General features: G+C 36.3%; 1 protein-coding gene across 2 annotated transcripts; it reads left to right on the top strand.

Moving 5' to 3' along the window:
• The first annotated feature begins 97 nt into the window (after positions 1-97).
• On the top strand, positions 98-23,361 carry LOC123767567 (TBC1 domain family member 16). 2 transcript variants are annotated; one of them, XM_045757309.2, is made up of 14 exons: positions 98-241; positions 2,258-2,436; positions 2,580-2,760; positions 2,854-2,959; positions 4,216-4,891; positions 5,468-5,629; positions 6,723-6,942; positions 9,123-9,210; positions 9,515-9,690; positions 11,072-11,257; positions 12,019-12,163; positions 12,393-12,499; positions 13,999-14,215; positions 14,976-23,361. In XM_045757309.2, the coding sequence occupies exons 2-14, from the start codon at positions 2,337-2,339 to the stop codon at positions 15,174-15,176; spliced, it is 2,565 nt and encodes an 854-aa protein (XP_045613265.1). In that variant the 5' UTR covers positions 98-241; positions 2,258-2,336; the 3' UTR covers positions 15,177-23,361. The 2 variants fall into 2 exon arrangements, with proteins under 2 accessions (XP_045613265.1, XP_069166693.1); XM_069310592.1 differs by having other exon boundaries at positions 120-201.
• The last annotated feature ends 3,371 nt before the right edge of the window (positions 23,362-26,732 follow it).

Below are 26,732 nucleotides of genomic sequence, written 5' to 3'. Positions count from 1 at the left end.
GTGCCTTTATTGGCCAGTCAAGTCTCGATAAGAAAAAAAAATTGGGCAAGTTTTGGGTCAGTTTAGAAGTGATGTTTGGCTCCACAGCTGTGTTGTTGATCTGGCAATTGTGCGCCTCGCGCGTAGTGACGTGAGCCAAGGACAACACTTACCTGCTGTGTCCCAGTACTGTACTCTCTCAGCTGCTGCTGTACCGCCACGGTACTGTACTCTCAGCTGCTGCTGCTGCTGTACCGCCACGGTACTGTACTCTCAGCTGCTGTTGTTGTTGTGTCCCAGTACTGTATTCTCAGCTCTCAGCTGCTGTTGTTGTGTCCCAGTACTGTACTCTCAGCTGCTGTTGTTGTGTCCCAGTACTGTAATCTCAGCTGCTGCTGCTGCTGTTGTGTCCCAGTACTGTACTCTCAGCTGCTGTTGTTGTGTCCCAGTACTGTACTCTCTCAGCTACTGCTGCTGTACCGCCACAGTACTGTACTCTTAGCTGCTGCTGTTGTGTCCCAGTACTGTACTCTCAGCTGCTGCTGTTGTTGTGTCCCAGTACTGTACTCTCAGCTGCTGCTGTTGTTGTGTCACAGTACTGTACTCTCGGCTGCTGCCACAGTACTGTACTCTCAGCTGCTGCTGTTGTTGTGTCCCAGTACTGTACTCTCAGCTGCTGCTGTTGTTGTGTCACAGTACTGTACTCTCAGCTGCTGCTGTTGTACTGCCACAGTACTGTACTCTCGGCTGCTGCCACAGTACTGTACTCTCGGCTGCTGCCACAGTACTGTACTCTCGGCTGCTGCCACAGTACTGTACTCTCGGCTGCTGCCACAGTACTGTACTCTCGGCTGCTGCCACAGTACTGTACTCTCGGCTGCTGCCACAGTACTGTACTCTCGGCTGCTGCCACAGTACTGTACTCTCGGCTGCTGCCACAGTACTGTACTCTCGGCTACTGCCACAGTACTGTACTCTCGGCTGCTGCCCCAATACTGTACTCTCAGCTGCTGCTGTTTTACAGCCACAGTACTGTACTCTTGGCTGCTGCTGTACTACCACAGGACTGTGCTCATAGCTGTTGCAGTGATGCCACTTAATACCTGTGGCTGTGATAGTACTGCAAGGCTGTCCAAACTGCTGCAATAGTAGAATAGAATTTTACACTCGGCTGTTGTGCTAGTGTCACACAATTATACTCTCAGCTATACTAGTGCCATATAATTATACTCTCAGCTGTGCTAGTACCATATAATTACACTCAGCTGTGCTAGTACCATATAATTACACTCAGCTGCTTCAGTATTAAGAGAGGACTGTAACCCAACTCTTGCATACTGCAATAATGCCACAGCTTCACGTACTGCTACTACTAGGTGGTGTGACAGTACCACAGAACTGTACTCTAGGACTGTTGTATATACAGTGGTGCACTGAATAACAGTTGATGGTCTGTTGTTAATAGCAAATTTTAAGTTGTAATTATTACTACAGAAGATATAGTTTTAGTTTGTAGGTACTGTACTAGATATTAATATCACATATGTTGCCACTAATCTTTGGGGGCCACATGGACCCCCCAAAATTTGTGCACCTCCAACTGAGGCCTGGGTTGGGGATGCACAAATGGTTTCATACATGATCATACACAAATCATTTATTATTTATTTATTATTTATACAGAAAAATGCAATAGACAAAAGTCCAAAGAGCCAAATAACTCCCCAAATTGACCGTAGGGATAACAAAAGGGCCACTACTACTTTCCCTGCACACACACTCACACATGCAACACCTTTTTTAACCTTTTCTTTCAGTTCTTTTTCATATTTCCTTAATTTATGTAAGTGTTTACATATATCCCAGCATCAAGCATTCTTCTTGTATACCCTAATTAGTTCCATTCAATTGTTCTTTCTAGATCATTTGCATTAAATGCATTTGAACAACAAAACAATAGTAATCCATCCATCCATCCTTGTCTTTTCCCCCACTACTATATTTGTTAATTACAGTACTGTGTTGTTGCTATGCTTGATGCCACTCTAAAGAGGTTCACTGTGACCAAGCATATTGTCCAAAAAAATGTCTAACAAAAGTATACATTACTGTACTTGGTATTGTAATATAAGGTAAAGGATAATTTAAAATTAATAGAAAACCAATGCCAAAATGTTACTTTAAAAGTATGTAATGAGATTTAATAAATGCAATTGAATAGGAAAGTATAGAGAAATTCAAGAAATGCATATTCATGTACAATGTTCATTTATTACAGTTTTCAAGATGGTGTTAAAGATAAGGAAGCTATAAGCACTTAGTTGGGTGTCTCCGCAAGGTTACTTTTGCCAGTCACGATGTCGTTCAACGGTATCCTGCGACGAGCATCAAGCTTCTTGGGTATTTCATACTCTGATACTTCCAAGCCAGCCTATGAAGATGGAGATATTGTTTTCTGTAAGTCAAGTCACAAAATAGTTTTCAGTTATTAGAAAACGCACGTGTTTTCAGATTGATATTAAGTAACATAAAATTTGTACGTTATTTGTACTCTAAAATCTATTATTATACTGTCTAAGCCATTAACCTTTCTTTGTTAGGCAAGAACAATGTTTGTGTCCACCCACCATCACGTTACCGTGGAGATGGGGAAAGGGTGCATCATCCCGGCTATTTGGTTATTAAGTGCCAAGCAGATATGACTTTTGGAACCACACTACACCTGAACTGGATACCCAATGAGCGCCTTCGTCGGAACCATGAACTTGTATCTCAAATAAAGTAAGTAGGCCAGTTGATTTCTCATATCATGAAAGCTACCTTAAGGTCTTACACTATAATACTCTGTATACAACTTCTTCTATTTATTATCAGCACGGACGGAAGCAGCCGCAGTAATTCTCCATACCCAACATCAGACTCTGAATCATTGTCTGTCTCGTCTTTGGTATTACATGATAGCAGTGGAACATTAAGAAAGGTATGTAAACAGCACAATTCTTTCTAAAATTTTGAATCAAAGTTATTTCCCTGATTATTAAAAATCAACTTATTGCTGTTGAACAGATGGCCTGTATATAATATTCAGTCTAACCTAAAAAAGTTATTCCTCTGCTCTTGTTTGTATAGCAGACATTTTGTAAAGTCCACAGAATATAAACACAGTTCCAACTTTGTTCCATTTACGGTATATCTTTTTCAGCAAAATTGGCCATCAATTCCAATGAATAAGCAGTATTTTTCTAGTATAGGTGAAAACATGCTTTCTGGATATGACTTACACAGAAATGTCAGTTTCTCTGCTTTGGGGCAGTCTGACTAAAATTGCAGATAAAGTTGTAAGAGCAGATCTAAATAAATTTTGTGATAAGGTTGTGAGATTACTGTAAGCATCAGGGAGGTATGGCCAGAGGGAGGGGTATAGTTAGCCTGGTGGCACAGGTCCTGGACCTGGTGTTTACCAAGCCAAACTTAATTAATAAACACAAAGTGTTCAACCTGAAAACTTTGCTCATAAAGCATGGGAAAAGAAGGGTATGAATGTTATTTCATTAAGTTTTTAAAGATTTGTGCAGATAGGCACAATATTAAAAGAAGTACTTGATACTATGGGGAAGCTATTGTGCATGACTGAAATATAATTGTATGGTTGGTTTTCATTTTGAGTTGTACAATTTATAACCTAAAGTTACGGTGCTGCCTTTGAAAAATAAAAGTACATGCAAGTGAAAACGTTAGTCAAGTTCTCCTGGTAGATAATCATTAAATAAAAAAAAAAAAAGTTAAATTTGCTGATAGAGTAGGGAAATAATGGGTATGAATGTTATGTGTTAATATTGCTCAGATTAAGTTTTTCAGGATTTTTGTGGATGTGTGCACCATTAAAAAAAATACTTGGTTACAACTAATTTCTGTGGTTGGTTAAAAAAATAAATATAAAATAAAATTCAGCCATGACAATGATATTATGGGCACAACAAGTTTTTAGGAGAGTGTTGGTTGAGAGGCATTCAGAAAACATGTACTCATCTGTACTGTATATTGATCTGTACAGACTAACTCTGCATATACAGTATTCATTTGGGGTTTTGCATATTCTTTCTGAGATGGGCTTCTCAGTAGCTCTAGATTTTAACTTGTGTTAACTTTTATTATCTATGATACTGTATTAGCATGTAATGACTAGGTATTTTGTTTTTCAATAATAATAATATTATTATTATTATTCTAATCAAGACATCAGTTGATGATGCTGCCACAATGTCTACTTCTGGCATCTCCACCTTGGATACAGCCAGTGAGGTTACACAGTCCAAGGGAGAAGCTAGCCCCAATAGTGATGGAAGCAGTAGTGATGCTCACCAGAAATATGTTGAAGAAGAATGTGAAGAAGCAAAGGAAGAAACACAAGAGATGGTTAATGAAATAAAGGAAGTGATTGATGAAGTAACTAATGATACAAAGGAAAGTAATGAAATTACAAGTGAGGGTAATGATGACCTATGTAATCAAAGTACACAGGAATTACAGAAAGAGTGGCAGCTACCAGAAAGTGGACAGAATGAGGCAATTTCAGTTGAAGAAGAAGTTGCAGAAATCACTGTTGTTAAAATTGACAAAGATAAGTTAATTGAAGCTAAGATAAATACAGAATCTGCTCCTCTTGAATCTGTTGCTCATGAAGAAACAGAAGAGGATGTTGATAAGGTTATTGAAGGCAAAAAGTGCAGATATATATCCTCTTCGGACAGCAGCTCGGATGGGGATAAACTTGGAGAAAGTTTAACCATCACAGAGACGATACAAAGTTCAAGTTCTCTGGGACAACTCGCCAGTGAAAGAGAAGATAGCTTGGAGTCATCTCCTGAACCCCAGTTGTCTCCTCCACCTCACTTCTTCTCTTCAGGTAATGGTAAGTAACTTTCAGTATGTCTTAATAAAAAAATTAGAGTAAAGCACCAATATCACCAATACCATAACTATAACTGCTTGCCACCCTTACTCTCTGAACATCATCTTCAACTTCAACTCTTGGCTGTAGCTTTCTTTCACAAATTACTGACTACCTTCTAGTTTATTAGAGAATATGTATTGTTGATTGTTACCATGTGTTTCAATGCCATATGTTTGATTATTCTAGAGTTGCTTAGATTGCCTAAGCTCACTTTTTTCCCAATAAATTAAAAAGTTTACTACACTTGAAGAGATTACAGTTTGTACTGTATTATTGATACATTTTGTATTGTGTGGAATAAGCATTATTAAAGCAACAAGTGTCCTTTTGAATAGAATGAGTTAAACTGCCTGAAAATAAATAACCCAATCCACAGATGAAATTAAATAGGAGTGATGACGTCTCGGTCTATCTTGTACCCTTATCAAGTCGTAACATTTATGAGATTTCTTGGCTTTTACATTGAAAATAAGGAAATTTCTGTGCATGTGTGTGTGTCTGACATTTTGTTGAAATTTCCTTTGCCACCCTCAGGAGAACAATACTGGTTTGAAAGAAGTGCAGAATCTATGGCCTATTCTGCCAACTTAGCTTTCCCAGATTCATCTTTATCCTCCTTCTGCCCAACTCCTGTTGATGGAGGCTCTTCTCCTGTTAGAAGAGAACACAAGTGTGGTATTTTCAGCATTGATGTCAGTGAGTAGCACAATATATCTTATCTATTTAGCTGTCATTTACCAAATTTATTTTCATAAATGGAGATGTTGTAAAATATTTGGTTGATATTGGTATAATTAATGACATTTCAAAATACAGTAGATGCTTGTACATGTAATGCTTAAATAAATATACAGTAGTATGTTTGTCTATACAGTATATCTTTTGTAATCTGCATGGAAAATGAAAACCTGAATACAGATTTTAAGAATAAATGAATGTGTCCAGAATAAAGGAGCAAAACCTAATTAAGTAAACAGAAGATTGAGAATTTGAACATATAAATATTTTGTTATATGTTCATTGAATTTGGTAGTGTTTGCTGTTGCACACCGTGTAAGCTGGTAGATATTTAAAGGTGATACATTTTTATTTATGTCAGGCTTCATATTATATTCTACAAACACAATTGTACAGTTGAAATATAAAGGCAATTACAATCAAAAGTCCGAGGTAGAGTAACAATTTTGCGTTGGAAAGGATTCTTGTGCACTCGCAGGCTTTTACTTAAGCGGAAATGTCATAGATAATGATGAAATGTAGGAAACTTGCTGTGTTTAAAGGTTACTATTAAAAATAAAGTTGAATAATTACATGTTAATTTGGTAAAGGGGGGGGGGGAGAAGAATCTCCATTACTTTGCAGTAATGGGGTTGTTGGATATGATGGAGATGTTTGGGGATATTTTCTTTTGCCTAATGGCTCTGTTCACCTAGTAGTAATAGGTTCCTGGGAGTTGGGCAACTGTTGTGGATTGCAGCCTTGGAAAATCATATTTTGTGGTAATAGAAAGAGGAAAAAGGGGTTGTGGCTGCTTTACAATGCACAACTTATGGAATACCCACCAAGTTAGAATATTTTGGTAAGATTCTGCTTGGTCTCAACAGCATGAAAATGCACATACAGCTAATAAGTTATACTGTACTGTACTGTAAATAAGTTACACTGTACTGTACTAGTTTTGGTTTGCTTCCTACGGTCAATAGTTATCATTATTTTATTAATTGTTAAATTTTGTTCTGAACATATCATAATACAATACCTGTATTTACATATGAATTATACTTCTTAGGACAGAGCAAGTCTCTTCGACTTTTCTTCAGCGACCAAGATCATACATGTGGCCAACTGGTAATTGCAAGCCGGGAGAGCCAATACAAGATCTTTCACTTTCATTATGGAGGTCTAGACAAGCTGGCAGCGGTATTTGAGGACTGGAACTTTTTAGTCAAACCCAGGGATGAAGAGTGCTCAACACCAGATGCAGCACTTAAGCAGTTTCTTGTCTGCATGTAAGCATTGTCAATAATAGTGTACTTTTTATTTTTGAATGAAGGGATTTGGAGAAATTGGCAAATTTAATGTCTAGTTAAAATATATTACATGAGGAAATATTGAAGCTGCATGGATGGCTCCTTCCAAACTCCATGTAAGCCAAGTAGTAGTTCAGGTTGAGATACATTTAACCTGTCTTGGTCCAGTCAGTAGTGTGTGTGTGTGTGTGTGTTTGAGGGGTTCAGATATTTAGGCTCGGTCGTTTGTACACCTTCAATATTTTCACATTGATATATCAGATTCTTGTAATTTCAGCGTGCAGATATGGTATTACTCTTGTTTTAAAAACGGTTGACTTGTGGATCATCGATAAATTTATATCTCTGACGTCACGTTTGGCAACTCTCCTTGAGAGGTTAACCTGAAACAAATTCCTCCTTGGTGCTCCCTCTAAATAGATCTTTATATTTTCTCCATCGTCCTGTGTTTTCACTGGAACCTAACTCTATGAACCTTGATTTCCTTTCAACTTCTCTGATCACACTCATTTATTCATAGCTTTTATTAGCATAAATCCTCTAGCATATCTCCATATTTCCAAAACATATGGATATGCCGTTCATTACCTTATTACACCTACCGCTAATAAATAGATTTGTCTCGCACGCACACATTTATTATTTGCCCTCTTACATTGAAGTATATTATGTCATCCAACAGACATGACTATTGCTAGACATGCATGGTGAGCTGCCACTCTTTTCTTTGCTTTAGTGAGTATGAGATGATGTAATTTATAAAACAAATCATATGTAGTTTTTTTCCATTTATTAACTTTTCATAAAACAGTTACTTTGATGTATGTTAAAAGATAATTACTGTTGACCAAACCACATACTAGAAAGTGAAGGGACGACAACGTTTCGGTCCATCCTGTACCATTCTCAAGTCGATTGTGAATGGTAAAGGACGGACCGAAACATCGTCATCCCTTCACTTTCTAGTGTGTGGTTTGGTCGACATATTTCAGCCACATTATTATGACTCCTTGTCTGCAGATAATTACTGTATTCCCAAACCCAGTGTAAAATTCGGGTAAAGGTTTTTTTATAAAGACAGTTTTTGAGCTAAGGCCACTTGAATGCTGTTTGCACCAGCCAACATGGTCTAACCATGACTTCTGTCACCTGCTAGGATCTTGTCAACATCACTCCCATGCCATGGCTAGGAACTTTTAAAACGGTCTTATCACATGATTAGGGAAAGGAGACAATAGCAAGTCTAACTCAACATCATCTCACTGTAAGACAAGATAGAGATTAACCTTGACACCTTCTGTAAGCAATAATTAGGAAAGCAAAGGGAAATTAAGTTCAGTATCACTTCTGACTACTAGTTAGTACATAACATTTTTCCCTAACTGCTACAAGTTTGTGATACTTGTCATCACAACAGCGCCATGAACCAACATTCCTCAGGCAACTGAGCCGAGAAATGTCACTTGGTTGTCTAAATTTATGGAGTGAAGATGTTCACTGTCTGGTGCTCTGTGCTCAGTCTAAATCATCACATGCTTAAAATCCCACTCAGAGACCAGAATCATAATTTGAGCAGAGAGTGATCTCAGTTGAGACAGCAACATATGGGGAACCCCAAATAACAGTTTGTTGGAGGTAAGAAGAAGAATTTGTAACATAGCCAACAAAAAGATGCAACTGTGCACTTTTACATGACTAGGAGATATAGTACTGTCTATGTGACTGTTTCCCGGCCACTAGCAATGGTTTGCAGGCCTTACAGAGTGCATCCTGTGTCCTTTCATATTTTCCTAAATGGGGTATTTTCTACTCTCCTGATGTTTGGTTGGTGATACAAGTCCTGGGTGGATTATCATGACTTTGGCTCTGGGAGCATGCAAAGGATATACACTTGGTACCCTAAATATTTAGTAAACCTGACATAATTTTATTATTAATTGTTCCTATCTTGTTCCATTAATGTATTCATTAGTTCACTGCTACTCTTTTTATGGATAAAAATATCTTATAGTATGGTTCATTATACATTTTTTTTAAAGTGGGTTTTTCAAGAGAAAATTATATGATTTTGTGGAACTATATAATTGTATATATCATTTGGTCTCCAAACATTGTGTTAATGAGGTATCAAACTTCTGATGTGGTGATCTGTATTCAAGGCCACACGTGAGTGAATCCGAGCTTCATCCAGAAGAAGGGCAATACAAGTGCTTAGATCCTGATTCTTGGATCACCTATTTTAATGAGGTGAGTCATGCTAGAAAAGTTACTAGAAATAAAGGCTTTTGTGAAATTACTTTGAATGGTAGTAGAAATAGAGATGTTTGTGAGAATTATCAAAGACAAACCACACAAAGTTGATTAGAATTAAAGACAGTGTTATTTATAGGAATATATTTAAACATTTTATGATACAGTAATAATATAATAATGATAATAATAATTTTAATATTTATAGTAATTGTATTTCCTTTCATATCTTGCATGGGTTGAGTTAATTGTATTTTTTCTTACCTAAGTTATGTACAAATCTCTTTCCTTTTTCATGCAGGAAGGGCAAATAGAAGATGATCTTGCACTTCGACAAGCTATTTTCTTCGGTGGTGTGGAACCTGAACTAAGAGCTAATGTGTGGCCCTTCCTTCTCCACTATTATGACTTTCGTACCTCATTTGAGCAGCGCCAAGCTATCATGGAGGAAAAACATCAGCTCTACTACAAAATCAAGTACTCCTGTTGTCCTCGGTTATTTACTTTGCTCATGATATATGCTATACTGTACAGTAGATGCTAATGTATCAGAAGCTGGATCATCAAATGTGAAGCTGATTTGGATAATAAGTTAGGGTTTCCCAAGTGTCTTGTGAATCTGGATAATTTGCATTGAAAATAGATTTTAAAATATTCAAACAATACAGTAACAAAATAAAATGACAAATAATTATTATTCAACGGTAAATAACAGAAAATTAGTAATTGCTTTTAATGCATCATACCCCTTCCCAAATAAGGGTGTAGCTAGTAGTCATTGTGTAGGTAAGCTTCACTACCATTTTCGGCATCCTGCAGGCAATAAGTTTGATCGGCTTTAGCCTTGTCCTTCATTCCTTTCTAAGAATGAAGTGTCTGTTTTTCATTGAGGGCCTCATGTTTTTTGTATCAGATTAGGAGGCTAGATCATTCATCATACCCTCAGTCCAGCAGCTGCATTGCCTCTGTATGTCAAGCTGACTCGTACTCATTGCACTGCTACTCTGCACTTGAACTCATGGGCCATGGTGCCTTGTTATAAAATATGTCCCAGCTTAACCACTGGACCGTTAATTCGAGTTAATCACAAAGTGACTTCTTGGATGCTTAATCTCGTGAAATACTACATCCTCACTGATTTCTTTTCTGTCATGTTCTGCTCTGACATTTGGACCTGTGTATTTTGGACATTGAATATGACATCTGCTGCCCGACTCCTCCCCAGTTTATCTTGATAAACTGGGGAGGAACACCAATATGTTTCTCTGAGCCACATGAATTCTTTCCGAGATGGTGGGGTGCTTAGGTATGTTGACTTGTTTTCCTGCTTTCACTCCAATTTCATATTTTCCTGCCTCTACATGCCTCCAGCTTGAGTAAATACCCTGTCTATTTTGTCTCATTTTGCCTTACTCAATATGGGAGCTGCCTGAGGCAGGATCTGAGGAACTTCATCTTGGAAATTGTGTTCACTGTTGTAAAAAGATTCTTTCCGAGTGATCCCTCAGATATTCTCATTCCCACACATGTCTTCCCCAAGTGTGCCAACAAAGTAGACCACTGCACAACAGTAAGTTGAGAAAATTGGAGGGTTTCACAATTGGCTCCAAGATTTATTTTTAAGTAATGTCATTTAAAACACCTTTTAAACTTGTTTCCCAATAATGATCTCTAATTTTCTCCAGATAAATACCTTCCCACAACATTGGGTAACAGTGATGATGAGTTTCCAGCACATAACTTTTGTTGGTTTCAGTTTGTGATGTAGTAATTTCAGTGCTACTTTATTTGAATGTACTATGTGCTGCATTTATACAGCAGTAAACTTACTTACTTTTATTTATTAATACATTTTCAGTACAATGAGAGAAAACATGTCTGGTGAAGAATTGGACTGGTTTAGGAGAAATGTTCAATGCACCGTGGAGAAAGATGTAGTGCGTACAGACCGCTCCAACCCTTGCTTTGCTGGCAATGATAACCCAAACTTGGACAAGATGAAGAGGATTCTTTTAAACTTTGCTGTACACAATCCAGTCATGGGGTAGGTGTACCCAGAATGATTAAATGATTTGCAAGTTTAGAGTTTACAAGAAATTTTCTTGATACCTTTCAGACTACGTGCAAATGTTGCCAAGTAAGTTTTTCTTCAGGGAGAGACACATTGGTAACTCCTCAAACTTAACTGTGATACTACCAAGCCATAGCCCAACACACCAGGCCTCTTGAGACTCCTCTAGGCCTATGGTGGCAGACATATCATCATTTGGGTATTTACCTCATGGCAACACGTGTTTGTCATGTTGACCTAGGGGTACCAAATTTCCTACAAGTAGTCACTTGTATTATTGTTTCAATCTCCAATTTCTTGCTCCTCTTGCGCTATTGAGTTAACCAGACTCTGGTTCTGGCTTTCTGTAGATGCCTGATGGTTCTCATTAGGTAATGCTTGGTGGTATGAGAACTATGCTCAAGGAACTACTGGGAGGCCAACAAAACGGTGTTTCAATGCTTGATTTATATTCATTTACTATTTTTCTAAAATTAGAAGAGATATCAAGGCTGACTACTATATTCTTTATAACACGTTTCATAACAAATTATCTGAGCCTTTTAAATTTGCTTTTAGGAAAGAATTTATTTCTAATCTTATTTTCATTTTATATGTGATTTTAGTCTATGAATTATCTCGGTTTTATCAGATTAAATTTCAATGAATGAGTTTATTTTCATTATACAATACTGTGTACAGTACATTTATATATATATTTCCAGTCATTGCATTAACTTTATTTTTTCTTGCAGGTATACACAAGGAATGTCAGATATTCTGGCTCCAATATTGGCTGAAGTGCGTAATGAAGCCGACGTATTTTGGTGCTTCACTGGTCTTATGAGTAAGACCATCTTCGTCACATCACCCAAGGATGAAGACATGGAAAAGAACTTGGTAAATTATTATTAAATGATGGCTATTCTATATATATATGTATATTTATTTGTATGTATGCTTGTGTATGCATAAATAGGCCTTCTTCTGTTTACTTTAATCTTGCATTCTTATTAATACCATACTAATCAATATGGCTTTTAATTTTAATACATGTATATAATTGTGTTTTTCCCTAGAGCAACAAATTGTATACAAGGTTAATGACTTGACCACGAACATTTTACAGAGTTACTTGAGAGAGTTATTACGGCTAATGACGCCACGCTTCTTCAGTCACATGACCAAACAACAAGATGGGATGGATCTGCTCTTCTGTCATCGTTGGATACTCCTGTATGTTATTATTTGACAACTTTTTTATTTACATGCTTTAAAGACAATTAATAATACATATAATGGTGGTGAAATTGGAATAGGCTGAGAAGGGTAGCTTAATAAGGTGGAGAGTAAATGATAAAAGAACTTAATATTTGGGTAAAACATAAATCAAGTTTGGAAAAAATGGGATTTCAAGAACCTCTGTAGAAATCACTGGTACAAAGGATTTCTGGTAAATTCAGTACCTGTATCAAGGCATTTTGTTATAAATGTATATTACTGGGACATTTTGGTTAGCAGACAAGTTGTTTTTTATAATATTTGAATGCTTTGCCTTTGGAAAAAAAAAGGTAGATACCCTTTCACAGTGTCACAAGTGGGTGGTATTATTTCCTCCACTACATTTCTTCTTTAATAAATACTGTTTCTGAGATATCCTACTCAGTTGCTCCCTAAGCCAGTGTTGTACTGATCCCTGGTTAAAATTTAGTGCAGTTATGCCGGGTTGACATTCAACAGAAAATTTTTCAAACTGTCCCCCACTGTTTCATACTGATGCTAGGGAGATGCTGGAGAATTACTCGGTTCAATCCAGAATTTAACCATAAAGTGCATTTTCATGAAACTCGGTCTTTTCAGTTGCTACTTAGCATTACTGAAACTATGCCAAGCAGTGCCCTAGCTAACTACTGAATACCCTGCTAGGACACTTTCACTGACTGCCACCACAACAATAGCCCCATAATTACCTCTTTTTATTCTTACATGACTGGTCCCAGCAGTAGGTTATATGGGCAGAACTGTTCAACTAAGTGACTTGTGTTATCCTAAAATAGATCAGATGGTCAGCCAAGTTACCCTGGAATATTTCCAGCCACCCACATTACTCACTCACTTGGTGAACGTTAAGGGTGCATCTCTCTTTATGGGTTCTTCTGAATTGCTCTTAAATCAGCTAAATGGTGTTAGCAATGTTGAAATTACAGCTCTGTGGGAGGACTATTTTGTTTTTGTTCTAATTTACATTTCATGATTGTGCTTAGTTCCAACCATATTGCATGTGTTTAGCCCAGATAGGCAAGAGGTGTAAGTGTAGGGTTTGAGGGAGACATTTTTAGTAGTTCTTAATTCAGACGCCTGGGGTAAGATTTGATTCTGCTGCCAATAAATGGCAGTGCAGTACAGTACATACAATACTGGGTCCACACACAATTTATGAAGGTCAGTGAGAGGATCTAGTAGAACATTACATGAATTGGAAACATTTTCAAGGTACCTAAATACAGGCTAATTACCACAGGAGGATGACTTTTACTTCCATTATCAGTAATTACAGCAAAAGAATTTAAGTAAACTCCCTTTAGTCTGGCTTTAAATGTAACATAAGAATGACAATAAACATAATATTTGATAAATAATAATACTTACGAGTTATATTACATCCCTAAGGTTATTGCATATGATGATTTAGTATTCTTTTCTTTGCTCACCCCATCATCACCGGCCTACTGAAGCTGCTTCAAGCGAGAATTCACAGAGGATCAGGCCCTGTCTATGTGGGAGGCATGCTGGAGCAACTATCAGACAGATTATTTCCATCTCTTCCTGGTGGTTGCCATTGTTAGCATGTATGGAAATGATGTTGTGGACCAGAATTTGCGACCAGACGAGACCTTGCTTTATTTCACCTCATTAGCCAATCATATGGATGGCCAGATGGCACTGAAAAAAGTGAGTTATGCTATTTTATGTATGTTCTTTGATGATAATATTTTATAATGCAACCTTTCCTCTCAAATAATAGGTTGCAGTTTGTACATACATTATGGCAACCAATGTTACAAATACAAATATCTACATTTTCTATACAACAGGCATGATAGGTTAGGTTGGTTGCTTGGGTTCATACCTTTCTGGTTAGGTTGTGTGGTTGGATTTTTTTTATAGAGTGGCTATTTAAGAGAACAGGCAGTGTATAGACAGGGGATGTATTTTCATCAGAGGTCCACGGCATTATCAGAGGCTCATCAGAGGTCCACGGTTGTTCAACACCCTCTCAGCGAGCATAAGAAATATTGCCGGAACAACCGTGGACATCTTCAAGAGGAAACTAGATTTATTCCTCCAAGGAGTGCCGGACCAACCGGGCTGTGGTGGGTATGTGGGCCTGCGGGCCGCTCCTAACAACAGCCTAGTGGACCAAACTCTCACAAGTCAAGCCTGGCCTTGGGCCGGGCTTGGGGAGTAGAAGAACTCCCAGAACCCCATCAACCAGGTATCAACCAGGTATCATAGTTTTCACACAGGATATAGAGGAATAGTATAATGGAGTAAAGTCAGTGGCAAAAATAGGATTTGTGGATATCAGGAAAGGTGCCTTCCACTCTTCATTTTGGCCAAGAAATATCTGGCTCTTAAGCTTTAAAGCGTTAGTCGTGTGATGGAAGTGTGTACTTCTAGTTGTCACATAGCTCTATTGGTTTATTCACAGGCTCGAGGACTTCTACATCAGTATCGCAGTATGAGCCACTTGCCTTGCACGCTGGTGGGACTCTGTGAGCTCTGTGGCCCAGGAATGTGGGACTCTGGTCATGTTCCAGTTGTGGCATGTGTTGGGCATCCAGATGATAAACCATGCCCCCTTAACCAGTCATCTACCACTGCAAATAATCCTTCCAGCACTGCTTCTTGACACACCACCAGGAAAGTTCTCCATCAACTGGTTTTGTGCAAATGAGATAGAGGATACTAAAACATGATTTAGTATGAGTGGCAGAAACCAGTTTATAAGATAAGGGGAACGTTAAGCTTATTTAACAAAAGAGGTATTGGGACCGAACGAGATTCACGAGGCAGAATTTTAAAAATTTAATACAAAATTAGGAACATTGATTCATAAATTATGCAAATGAAATACTTGTCGTCGTTGAACACAACATTAATGTCGTTTAATTTTGCTATCAAGTTCATTCATACTGTCCTGATGAGCACAAGTTAAAGTTAGATAATTAGAGCATTGTAAAAACTTGGCTTGCAATTAGCATTTGATACATAAGTAAAATAGGCTTTTAGAGAGTTTTATAGAAATCCATAATTGAGAGAGAGAATGATAATACTGTATGGTATAAGGGATAATTTATGTACTGAATATGATAAAATAGTGTTGATTTTCATGTTCTTTTTCCTTTATGTTGTACATAGATATGCTAACAGACTAAATGGTCATCAGACCAGTTAGTGTAATAGTGTATTGTGAAGAACTGAAAATAATTAAACCGGTGTTTTGGTATGCAGTCGGCTGCTTTTGGAAAGTCAAGATACTTGAATTGTATTGTGTGAGGTAATGATCAGTTTAGTAAAGTGTCGGTTACAGAGATGGATTTTGAGTTTTAACAAGAATTACATAAGCTGATTTGGTTAATGTAGTTAATGTAATATTGTTGGAAAGAGCCTATATGAATGTTATGCAGTGCAAAATTCCTGAAGAATGGTAAGTATTTTTTTTTTTTTTTAAAGAATGGTGTAATGACACTTTCCAAAACTGTTCCAAAAGGAATAAATATCTTTTAGTACAGCAGTATTCTGGCTGAAAATATGATTTATGAAACAATAAACATGCTGGATACAGCACCTGATACTAACTTATAATTGTGATCAAAACATAATTTATGGAACTATGGTTATAAGTGAATTGGCGCTCATTAAATTAGTTATGGAAATTCCACTAATGTTGAGCACTGTTTCGCTGAAACGTTTTTGTGTTGTGATATTTTTATTGCAGTGTAGTAAAGCTTCTGAAATTTTTCACATAATACCAAACAATAAGTTATATTTTTAGTGGATTTTTTTTAAGTAAAACTTAAATTAAAGTTTTTAATTTCTTAATAAGGATTTATTTTTTGCATTTGTATTCATGTTGATGTCAACCATATCTTCTTTGAATTACCATTTTATAATACTTCCTTGGATGATGTACTAGTCTTAAGGTAACTTGCACTGGATATACAGTGTGTTCATCTCGTCATAGATTTTCACTTTGAGCCTTGAAGCAGCTGCTGAACCCTAATTCATTTTGGCAAAATTGCCGTAGATTTTATTCATTCAATTCTGCTTAATCAGGGAGTGAAGCATCAATTATCATAAAGGTGGACATGATCTCGGCATGTCATAGGCAGACCTTTTAAATTGTTGTGCCTGAAACTATGCCTTTAAAAGGCATCCTTTTAGCAAGGTGATGGTAAATTTACTGGAAAATCCAAAATACAGACATGCTTACCTCAATACTGCAAATCTTTTACTTATGGATCAAAATTGGGCACCTGTTCATGCTATTCCTTCTGTGTCATTGCACTCGGTAAAGTATCGTTAGGTGTCGAGGCCTTTTTGTGGAGTTAACCTTCATTGTGTCTTGACTCAGGATGTCTTTGCAGTGACATGCTACTCTTAAACATTGTACTGGGCATCATCTATAGCATATTATTATATTTTAACACACTTTCCAACAAGTTTTAAATCTCTAGTTTGACAAGGGTAAAGAAAATACTGTATGCACTGTCTATAATGGCATTGTTTGACACTGCTACTATGGAATAAGTGTGCATTATGACCAGTGTAAATGGTGTTTTAACCATTTCATCTTTCTCTTGTATACACTAGTGTGATAATACCACTGGGCCTAGTGGTGTTTGTTCTGTTGCTCATGGATATCTATCATAGTATAGTTAAGAAAATTTACCTTAAAAAGACACTTTAAAAAGTTTCTTCTTATTAGCAAGAAATAATATTTATCGACATGGCCAACACTAAAAAGCAATTCATGTACTGGACATTCATCAACTTAGATTATGAACGCAAAAATTTTAGAGGCTTTACTATATTGCTTTCTTGATTGTGACAATAAAACACATTGTGTCTATCACAGTATAACTTTTTAATTTTTGATTTGTGTGAGTGGAGTTAATTTTATGGGAGCCTTGTGGCAGTGAGTGAAAATTGTACTAGTCATTTACTTTGGAAACTTCATTTAAGGTTTCACGTATTATGTCTAATCACCGTTTTAAAGTAAAAACTTTCTTTGAACAATATTTGGCCAAAACTTTTATGATGATACAAGTTGGACCAAAAAATGCTCATTATGTTTACTAAAAAGCTTTACACATTTGTCATATCTCCTTTACAGTGGATCATAAGAGTAATATAATTCTGTTAAGTACTGTACCATAATATTTAGCGAAAGGTAATGTGGAGCAAAATTATTGAACTCGTGCAGACATCAGGTGATGCGTGCAAGAGATAGGATGAGCATTGTTAGTATTCTCACTGTTGTAAGTTATGTAATTAGCTGTGTAATTACAGGATGAGAGCTATGCTCGTGGTGTCCTGTCTTCCCAGTACTCTTTGTCGTATAACACTTTGAAACTACTGACGGTTTTGGCTTCCACCACCACCTCGCTTAGCTTGTTCCAACTGTCTACCACTCTGTTTGCAAAAGAAATCTTTCTTATATTTTTTCAGCACCTTTGTTTCCTGTGTGAGAAGTTTTAATTTTCAACTTGACTGTGGAGAAAGATTTGGATTTACAGTAGTTTAAAGTATTTGGGAGAGATTTTGCACTTGAAATTAAGAGTTCCATTTTTATCATCCATAGCCAATAAAGTCCATGCAGAGGGTGGTGAGGATTCACCATGGAGATTGAAGATCGATTGAAGATTGATTGAAGATTACAGTTGTCACAGGTACAATACAGATTTTAAGGTGTATACTGTAGCCAGTAACTAAAGCAGATTTATGTAATGGGCAATAGCAGAAGAAATCTTTCAAAAATATAGTAAGCATACATGTATCTTAAAGTTACTTGAAACAAAACTAAAGATATATATATATATATACTGTATATCTATCTGTCTCATATAATTTAAATAAATGTACAGGTATGTAAAGTTTGAAAATGAATAGTACTTGAGATAATCTTCTATATTATGATTAGCTGTGTAATTGTAAGTCAAGGCTTGAGTGTGATGAGTGAGAAGTTCAAACAGAATGAGGCAGAAAGGAAAGCTGTTATAGATGTATGAAGAGAAACACTGGGGAAAAGAACAGATGAGTATTGTATATCCTTAGAGTGCTCCTGTACGTGATGATTGCTGTACTCTGGAGAGACTAGTTAGTAGAAGTATGTCAATCATTACAAGAGCATTGCTGTAAAATTATATGGAAATCAGATTGGAAAATTTTTAAATTTTAGGAAATTAAACTGTTACTTGGAGGAATTTTAGTGAATGCAAGGGAAATGGATACTTGATATAGTTGTTGAGTATGAAATTGTGAGGAAATTATTGATGATTAAAGAAAGTTACAAAAAGCATAAATATTTTATTCCATTATGGCTGTATTTATTGTCATTATGTAACAAATTAGATGCAGGAACATTGTATATGGACATGTAGCAGTACCTATTGAAACATGCCAAATATTGGAATTTTGTTATATTTAAATTCAAAAGTTCAAAATACAGATCAGGAAATTATCAATGCTAAATATAGTAAAAGAATGATTAACACAAATTGGAATGAAGTCGTCTTTTAGTGCATTATTAGCTAGCAGGAAAAACAGTTGCTCGGAAGTTTCCCCAGATGACAGAGTAAGGAAGGTGTTTACATGAATGAGAGTTTAGGGGGAATAAGTAAACTTGAAATGTACAGTGGACAGACTGCACATGGCACATATTGATTAATTAATTAGTGCATCATGTTGCAATTAGAAATAGGTAGTAGAGTATGTATGTCTTTAATAAAATTACAAATGTAACATTTGCAACACTTGCATGAGCAATAATACCAAGACTGAGATTTTGACAATATTGTGGACAGCTTTATATGGCATGGTTATTACATTGAAAACAGTTGAAGCTTAGTTTCATCTATAAATTGCTATGTACACTTTTGCAATCAAATGATTCCATCTCAAATGTTTTTATTTTCTCAGTGTGTTTGACATTACATATTAATTTTATTTTGCTCACATATACTTTAGAAAGGTTTTGTAAATTTTCAACTATGAATCCATTTTATTATGCAAGGCTCAAAAGTTGTAATGGGTCTAGTTTGAATTTATTTGAATACTAGATATATACATTTTAAAATATGCGCATTTTTGTGAAGCTGTTTTTATTATAAACCTTATTAATGATGTGCCAGGTACTTTTATTAATGTGTGAATCGGATAACTTGAATTATTTTAAGAATTGTTTACATTATTTTTGGCTAATACAGTATATTATTTTAATGAACTTACTGAGCCTTACATATATACACTCTAGTACATACAATTTTTTATTTAGTTTCAGCATTTTGAAATTATTTAACTGTCAGCATCAGTGAAATATTAGGAGCATACTGTACAGTAAATAAATGATCGTGATAATTTGTCCCTACTCCGAGACACTTAAAACTGGCACTGTTTGTCTTGTAGGAATAAAAGTGATCTTGTTTTAAGTTTTCTTCTATTCAAACAAGGTTTGCTGTTTTATCCTTGGCATTTATGCACTCACTGGAGCCATGTAAGTCTAACCTCGGCTTATGGTCTGTTTTTGGTGGTGGCAACTGCAAAGACAAGTTTTATAAGTGATTGTTCCAAATGTATTTAAATTCTAGTCATTAGCTTTTGGCATTTTGTTTATAATAGTAACATAAATACACTCAGAATCAGTGTTCAGACAAAAAGAAAGATGGCTCGCAACACTTGTCTGGTTGTATTAAAAGTACAAAACTCATTATCTAGCATATTGCATTGTCTGCAGTGGTGTCTCGGTATCCATGAAGACTTGATGCTCTCGTGAAGTGGGGAGCTGCTGCTCAGTAAATAAGCTGCTGCTCCAGTTGTATAACTATTGTATAATAACTCATCATTGTAATTTTCATGGAAAGTAACATAAAACAAATTACTTAGTGCAGAGTAATAATAAAGTACATGTATGATAGTAAATACCATAAATTGTTTTGCATTTTTAAAGTTTGAATTTTTTTATGTCGACATCCTGTACATATAAGCTGTTTTACACTAGACATTTTTTTTTTAATTTTGTATTCGGTCCTGAAATGACAATATAACTTCTCGTTGTACAGAAAACAAAATGTTAGTTATTTTTTCTAATTTAATTCATATGAAGTAAATATTTCATATACAGTATTTACAGTACTGTATTTTAATTTATATTGTAGTAATTTAGCTATTTACTAGAGGTAGATTCTACACAAACAGTAGTGTTGTTTTTAATGGGTAATATGTTGCACAAACAAGAAGACAGTGTTATTTGTATGTACAACACATTCTTTTATGATACAGTGGAACCTCTATATTTGTCAGCCTTATATTCATCAGATTCGATATTCATCAAATTTTCCATATTAGTCGCCCACTGCCCAGTACAGGATCATCACGTGGTCGGTTAGCTCACCCAGTCAGCCTTGTGCAGTCATGAAGCTCGCATCTCCTTCTAATTTCTCTTGGAAATTTGTGTTCTTTTTGCAATTTTTTGCAGTTATCTTTGTAAAAATAAGTGACTATGGCTCCAACAGTGTATTGAAAAAAAAAAAGCTGTGAGAATTGCAATAGAGTTGAAAAAGGACTTGTTACCAAGTTTGAACGTGAAAAATTTATTTCAATATTCGTCGGGTTTCAATATTCATCAGGAATGAATTAATGACAAATATAGAGGTTCCACTGTATTCTGTGTTGAAAATGTTAAATTATTTTTAAGTACAGTAAGAGTTAGACATGGTATATAGCATAAAAAGTAAACAAAAATATGAACATGGCTGTTAGCAACATTAGCAGATTAATAGTTTTGTCATGAAGTGCTTCAGTCTTCCAATTTAAGTGAAATGAAAATCGATTGTTGCATACAACTAAGAATCACTTCACAGTTATTATATACCAGTACTTCATTTCAATAGAAAAAATGTAATGTTGGATGCCTTTCAATATTTGAACAAAATATGGATACTGAACACATGTCATTATTCAGACAATGCAGCGATTTATATAACCACCAATTATCTTAGCCAAAGAACAATTTTTAACATTGTAATTGTAGCCAAAGATCAATGTATTACTAATGTCATATTTTGCAGTAAACTTGCTTTCATAAATGTGATTTTGTAGGTCTAGGTTTATGATTGGTGGTATAGACAGCAACTGATGGATAAGCACAACTGTGGGGCTTATTTATAAATTTGTTAAATTTTATCATTCATCAGGGTACTTAGGTGATGTTGAAATGATGAATTGTGGTAGCAGTAGTTCATCAAGGTGAAGGTGGTAATGCTTCACATTCATAGCCCATCAATCCCAAGTATCAATCTAGAGCAAGGCAAGTAACGGAATGTTACTTACTATAGTACTGTATGCATAACCCTGGTCATGTTTACCATGTGAAGGCTCTAGACTTGGTTAACCCAATTTGCTTGTCAGAATGCCAACTCTTTGGTGCCATGAAAATATCTTAAAGTGACCGAGAAATTTGTTTAATAGATATCTTCTTAAGTCATTAAAATGTTATTTATTTTTTAATATAATATTTTAATCCTTAAAGAATTGTTCCTTCGAGTTTATAAAATAATACAAAATTTGTTATATTTGAATAATTCTAATAGATAATCAGCATATTGGTGCCCTTTGTATTTGCAGCTTGTGATAAATTTGATTGTCAGTTTTCTATTATGGTTTGAGAATGTAATTTAGAATGCTTCTTAGCAAGTTGTTTGATCTAGACACTATTAGCCAATATGTTGTATTATGCTTAAGCTGTACATAATTAGATACATTATTTTAATAAAATTACATAGCCATGCCATTGTTACATACAAATGATTAATTTGGTATTGGTGATCTTATGGTACAGTTCAACATTCCACTTTCATATCATTCCCCAGCAGTTTGTATAATGATGCAGATATATGACAGTACTGCAACTTTAGTACTTACTGTATTGTGCTCTTTTATAATTATATGTTTTTCTTAATTTCATGTATTTTGTCATTTTTTCAACTATTTCAAGTTTAGTACTAATTTGTCATAGAAAAAGTTTAACAAATTAAAATAAAAAGCATTGTTAGAGAAAAGACATGCACTGACTAAACGTTTTTGGTACACCTAAATACCTTCAGTTACGGTATTACACAAGTCTTTATAAAGGTAGAGATCTCACTTGGTTGAATTTAAGTTAGTCATTACTACTATTGGAGTGCAACCAATATCATTTAAGGTGCTTCATATTTTATATCAATTTTGTTTCCTCACATTATTGTACTATTTTTGTTAATTTTGAGACTATACAGCATAATATAGTAACACACAATTCAGTCTAAAGTGTAAGCTTAGAAAGCTTCATAACTGATAGAAAATATTTCAAAGATTTCAATTTACCAATGGTTTTGAATGTAGTTTTTAAAGTATTTTTGGAACCTTTCACAAGGAAAGTTGTATATACAGTCTTTATAAAAGTAGTGTTTTTCTTAAACCTATGTTGAACTTGCATTTCAACTGTATAAAGAGGGTTTGGTTTCCAAAACTACGAGAATATCAATCTACTAAACTACCGAAGAAAATTAATCCTAGCAATATTTAAAAGTACAGTACTCTTAAGAATTTCATCAGAATTGTTGAAACTATTATTGGGTGCAATTTAAGTTATTATTTGTGCAGTTGTATTATGCACTTCCTTACATTTATAATACACTGTATGTAGGCATTGTTTAAAATAGAAAATACCCTACATATTGGAATAGATGAAAACATGATTTCTTGTGTGTTGTCTGGAATGTTCTGAAGGTTCTGTTACTACAGTATATCAATAAACTAAGAATTACATGGAAAAATCTTTTAATTTTCCATTTTATTAAGGAGTGAAATTCAGAAACATTGGTAATATTGTATTGTAACTACAGTACAGTATTGTTCATCACAGAAAGCCCCCCTCTCATGGTCAGTGTATAACTTGGATTTGGGCTCGAGTGATTTGATGACCAAAAGTAATTGTCTTGTACAGCTTTTCACTGGATGAGTGCTTGGAGTGCACAATATACTACTGCTCATTGGATAAGCATAGAATTCACAATAAGCTGCTAATTACAGAATGAATATTAGGTTCACAATAAACTAGTCATATTTGTTAAAGATAAAAACATGTTGCATAGAATGTCTGTCTATAGTTGAAGGCCAGACTCTTTTGGTAAGGCTCATTAAATTTCGCAGTATTACTGGTGATTGTATGGAATGTCATAGAGTTGTGGTTCCCCCACCACCACCACCACCAAACCACCTGGGCTGGATGGTAGAGCGACGGTCTCGCTTCATGCAGGTCGGCGTTCAATCCCCGAACGTCCGAGTGGTTGGGCACCATCCTTCCTCCCCCCCCCCCCGTCCCATCCCTAATCTTTATCCTGACCCCTTCCCAGTGCTAGTCATAATGGCTTAGTGCTTTTCCCTGAAAATTCCCTCCCTTCCCCCCCCCCTCTTGCACCCTTGAAGGGAAGTCAGCCTCTATGCTTCCCCTTCACATAGTTGGATATAATTTTTTTTTACCCAGAGTCTCTAGATTTTAACATTTGTTTAAATATTCATGTATTCATGTACCATATATGTTTTGATGACATATTTGCATTCTATGTACTTAAGTGTAGTTTTAGGATGAGAGCTACGTTCGTGGTGTCCTGTCTTCCCAGTACTTTTTGTAGTATAACGCTTTGAAACTACTGACAATTTCAGCCTCCACCTCAGTAGTTGCTGGTTTTAGGTGGTTTGCAATTGTAGTTGCTGGTTTCAGGAATGCCTCTTTGTCAATTCGGTCATTTCCTGTTAGTATTTTGTAAGTAGTGATCATATTGCCTCTTTTTTTTATTCTATCTTCTAGTTATGGCATGTTTAACGCCTCTAGTTTCTCCTCTTAACTTGTTTTTCAGCGCCGGATGCCATTTTGTAGCTTTTGCACCTTTTCCAGTTTCTTTATGTGCTGCTTGAGATTTGGGCACCATACAACTGCTGGTCAATGACGTCAACGAAGCCCCGCTCGAGGAATGTTTGAACGTGGATCAAGGAAGTAAAAAACTTATTATATTTACAAGGAAGAGGTGGTTTAAGGAAGTGAAAAACAAATTGTATTGACAAGGAAAAGGTGTGCATATCTGCTTGCCACGCTCGCGTCCTCCATCGACTGACTGCCAGTACGCTTAGTTCGGTCCACATAGATATAAGTGGCAGTTTCCTGGTGGGCGTGGTGCGACCGCGACTCCTTTTCTTATATTATGGTAGTGAGTTATGCAATATCGTAGAGCTCGTGGTAGAGTCGTCATTATTTTGGCACTATATAGAGGAGTATGTAGTACTGATGTAGTGAGTTTGGTACTATTGTAGAATGTGTAATACTGCTCTTGGGTGTGCTACTGCCGTAGTGAGGTTGGCACTATCTTCAGTATGTACTCACCATTTGTCCCCCAATCTGAACTTTACATACAGAGCTCAGAGATATACCACCAAAATAGTTCCAGAACTAAGAGGTATAACTTATAAAGAAAGGCTACAGGAATTAGACCTTATGTCAATGGAATTATCGAAGGCGTGATTACCACATTCAGAATTATTAAGAGGAATTGTTAGGGTAGACTATTAAGCACAGATGGTACTCGAGCAAGGAGACAAATTGAAACTGAGTACTCAAATGATCCCCAAAATTACTAGAAAAGATTTTTATTTCTTTAATCTTTCCTCTTAGTTCTGAGATTAATCTAATGGTATATCTCCGAACCTTCAACCTCTCCGTACATTGTATTCCAGGATTGGTCTGACGTATGTGATATAATTTCCCTTATTAGAGAGGAAGCCTGTTGTGCTTATCGCGGTCCCTCTACACTAGGGGTGGAGAACCATTTGTCATACGAATGTCATATTTTACTGAGCGAGGATTTCATAAGGCCGCACTTGTTAAGAGTAGCATAGTAAATATGCGGTACAAGATCATATCCATAAGTTCTTGGGTGACAATATTCAAAGAGTACGGTGTTTTTTATGTTTATTGTAAACAGTTTGGTTACAGTAGTTGAATGTTGGAAATGGTGCTACGGTGTCTTGATAGGTTGAGACGAGGATGCTTCCTACTTGCTGTTGGCGGGGTCAGGCAGGACAAAGTGATGCAGGTGGCCGGAAGCAGAGAGCTTGAGAGAGAGGCATGGAGCTGCTAACAGAGCGTTTGAAAGAGGCCCGGAGCCGCGAACAGAGAGCTTGAGAGAGGCCTGGAGCTGCAAGCAGAGAGCTTAAGAGAGTTCTAGAGCCGCGAGTAGAGAGCTTGAGAGAGTTCTGGAACCGCGAGCAGAGAGCTTGAGAGAGTTCTCGAGAAAAGAGCTTGAGAGAAGCCTGAAGACGCGAGCAGAGAGCTGGAGAGAGGCCTGGAGCCGCGAACAGAGCTTGAACGAAGCCGGGGTGGAGAGCTTGGATGAGGGTGAGATTGGCTGTCTGATCCGTAGAGAGGCTTGGAGCAACTGGTGTGAGAGTTGGAACTCGCCTGTTGATATTGTCTTCGACCGTGTCATATCTGCGTTGGTCACCCTCTGCTCGAGGAGTAAGTCCCCCTCTTACTGTAGCTGGTCAGCCTCTGCTCGAGAAATACATCCTCTTACTGTAGCTGGTCAGCCTCTGCTCAAGGAGTACATCCTTCTCTTATTAAAGTTCGTCAGTTAAGGTTGAGCTCTGGTTAAGCTCTCGTAAGCATGGGTTATTTAAATGTAGCATAATTCATGCTATTTCTATATGTTAATTAGAGTATTATAATATTAATTGTATCCCAAATAATTAATAATAGAGCATTGGACAATATTTATTTTATTTTTACATACCTTCATTAAGTGCAAATGTGGCAACATGACCTGCCAGCTTGATATTTCAGTGGTATGTAAATAGTGTACCCAATTATATATATTTGTTTTATCTATTTTGTTCCACTGAAAGTAGACCCACGGCACACCGAGTCTATCAGGAAGGGTCTAGAGCGACTCTCAGGACCATGAAGATACATACTTGCGTCTCACCGCAGAAGACCATCATTGCAGTGATTGTTGGTCTTCTGGTGATCGTCGGGTAAGAATTTGTCTAATTGCTGCTCATGTTTGTGCAAATACCAGTACCTGTAAAATGGTAAAATTTCAAGATGTTGAATGATGTGTATAAGGGTCCAGGACAAAGAGAAATATCATTTTAA

The sequence above is a fragment of the Procambarus clarkii genome, chromosome 67 (assembly GCF_040958095.1).
Source record: "Procambarus clarkii isolate CNS0578487 chromosome 67, FALCON_Pclarkii_2.0, whole genome shotgun sequence".
NCBI classification, from domain to species: Eukaryota; Metazoa; Arthropoda; class Malacostraca; order Decapoda; family Cambaridae; genus Procambarus; species Procambarus clarkii.
This window is presented reverse-complemented; position numbering and strand designations above follow the sequence as displayed.

Coding starts and splice junctions, on each gene's coding strand:
- LOC123767567 (XM_045757309.2), top strand. CDS start 2,337: ATGTCGTTCAACGGTATCCTGCGACGAGCATCAAGCTTCTTGGGTATT. Junction 4,892..5,467: donor CTTCTTCTCTTCAGGTAATG/GTAAGTAACTTT, acceptor TGCCACCCTCAG/GAGAACAATACTGGTTTGAA. Junction 11,258..12,018: donor GTACACAATCCAGTCATGGG/GTAGGTGTACCC, acceptor TTTTTCTTGCAG/GTATACACAAGGAATGTCAG.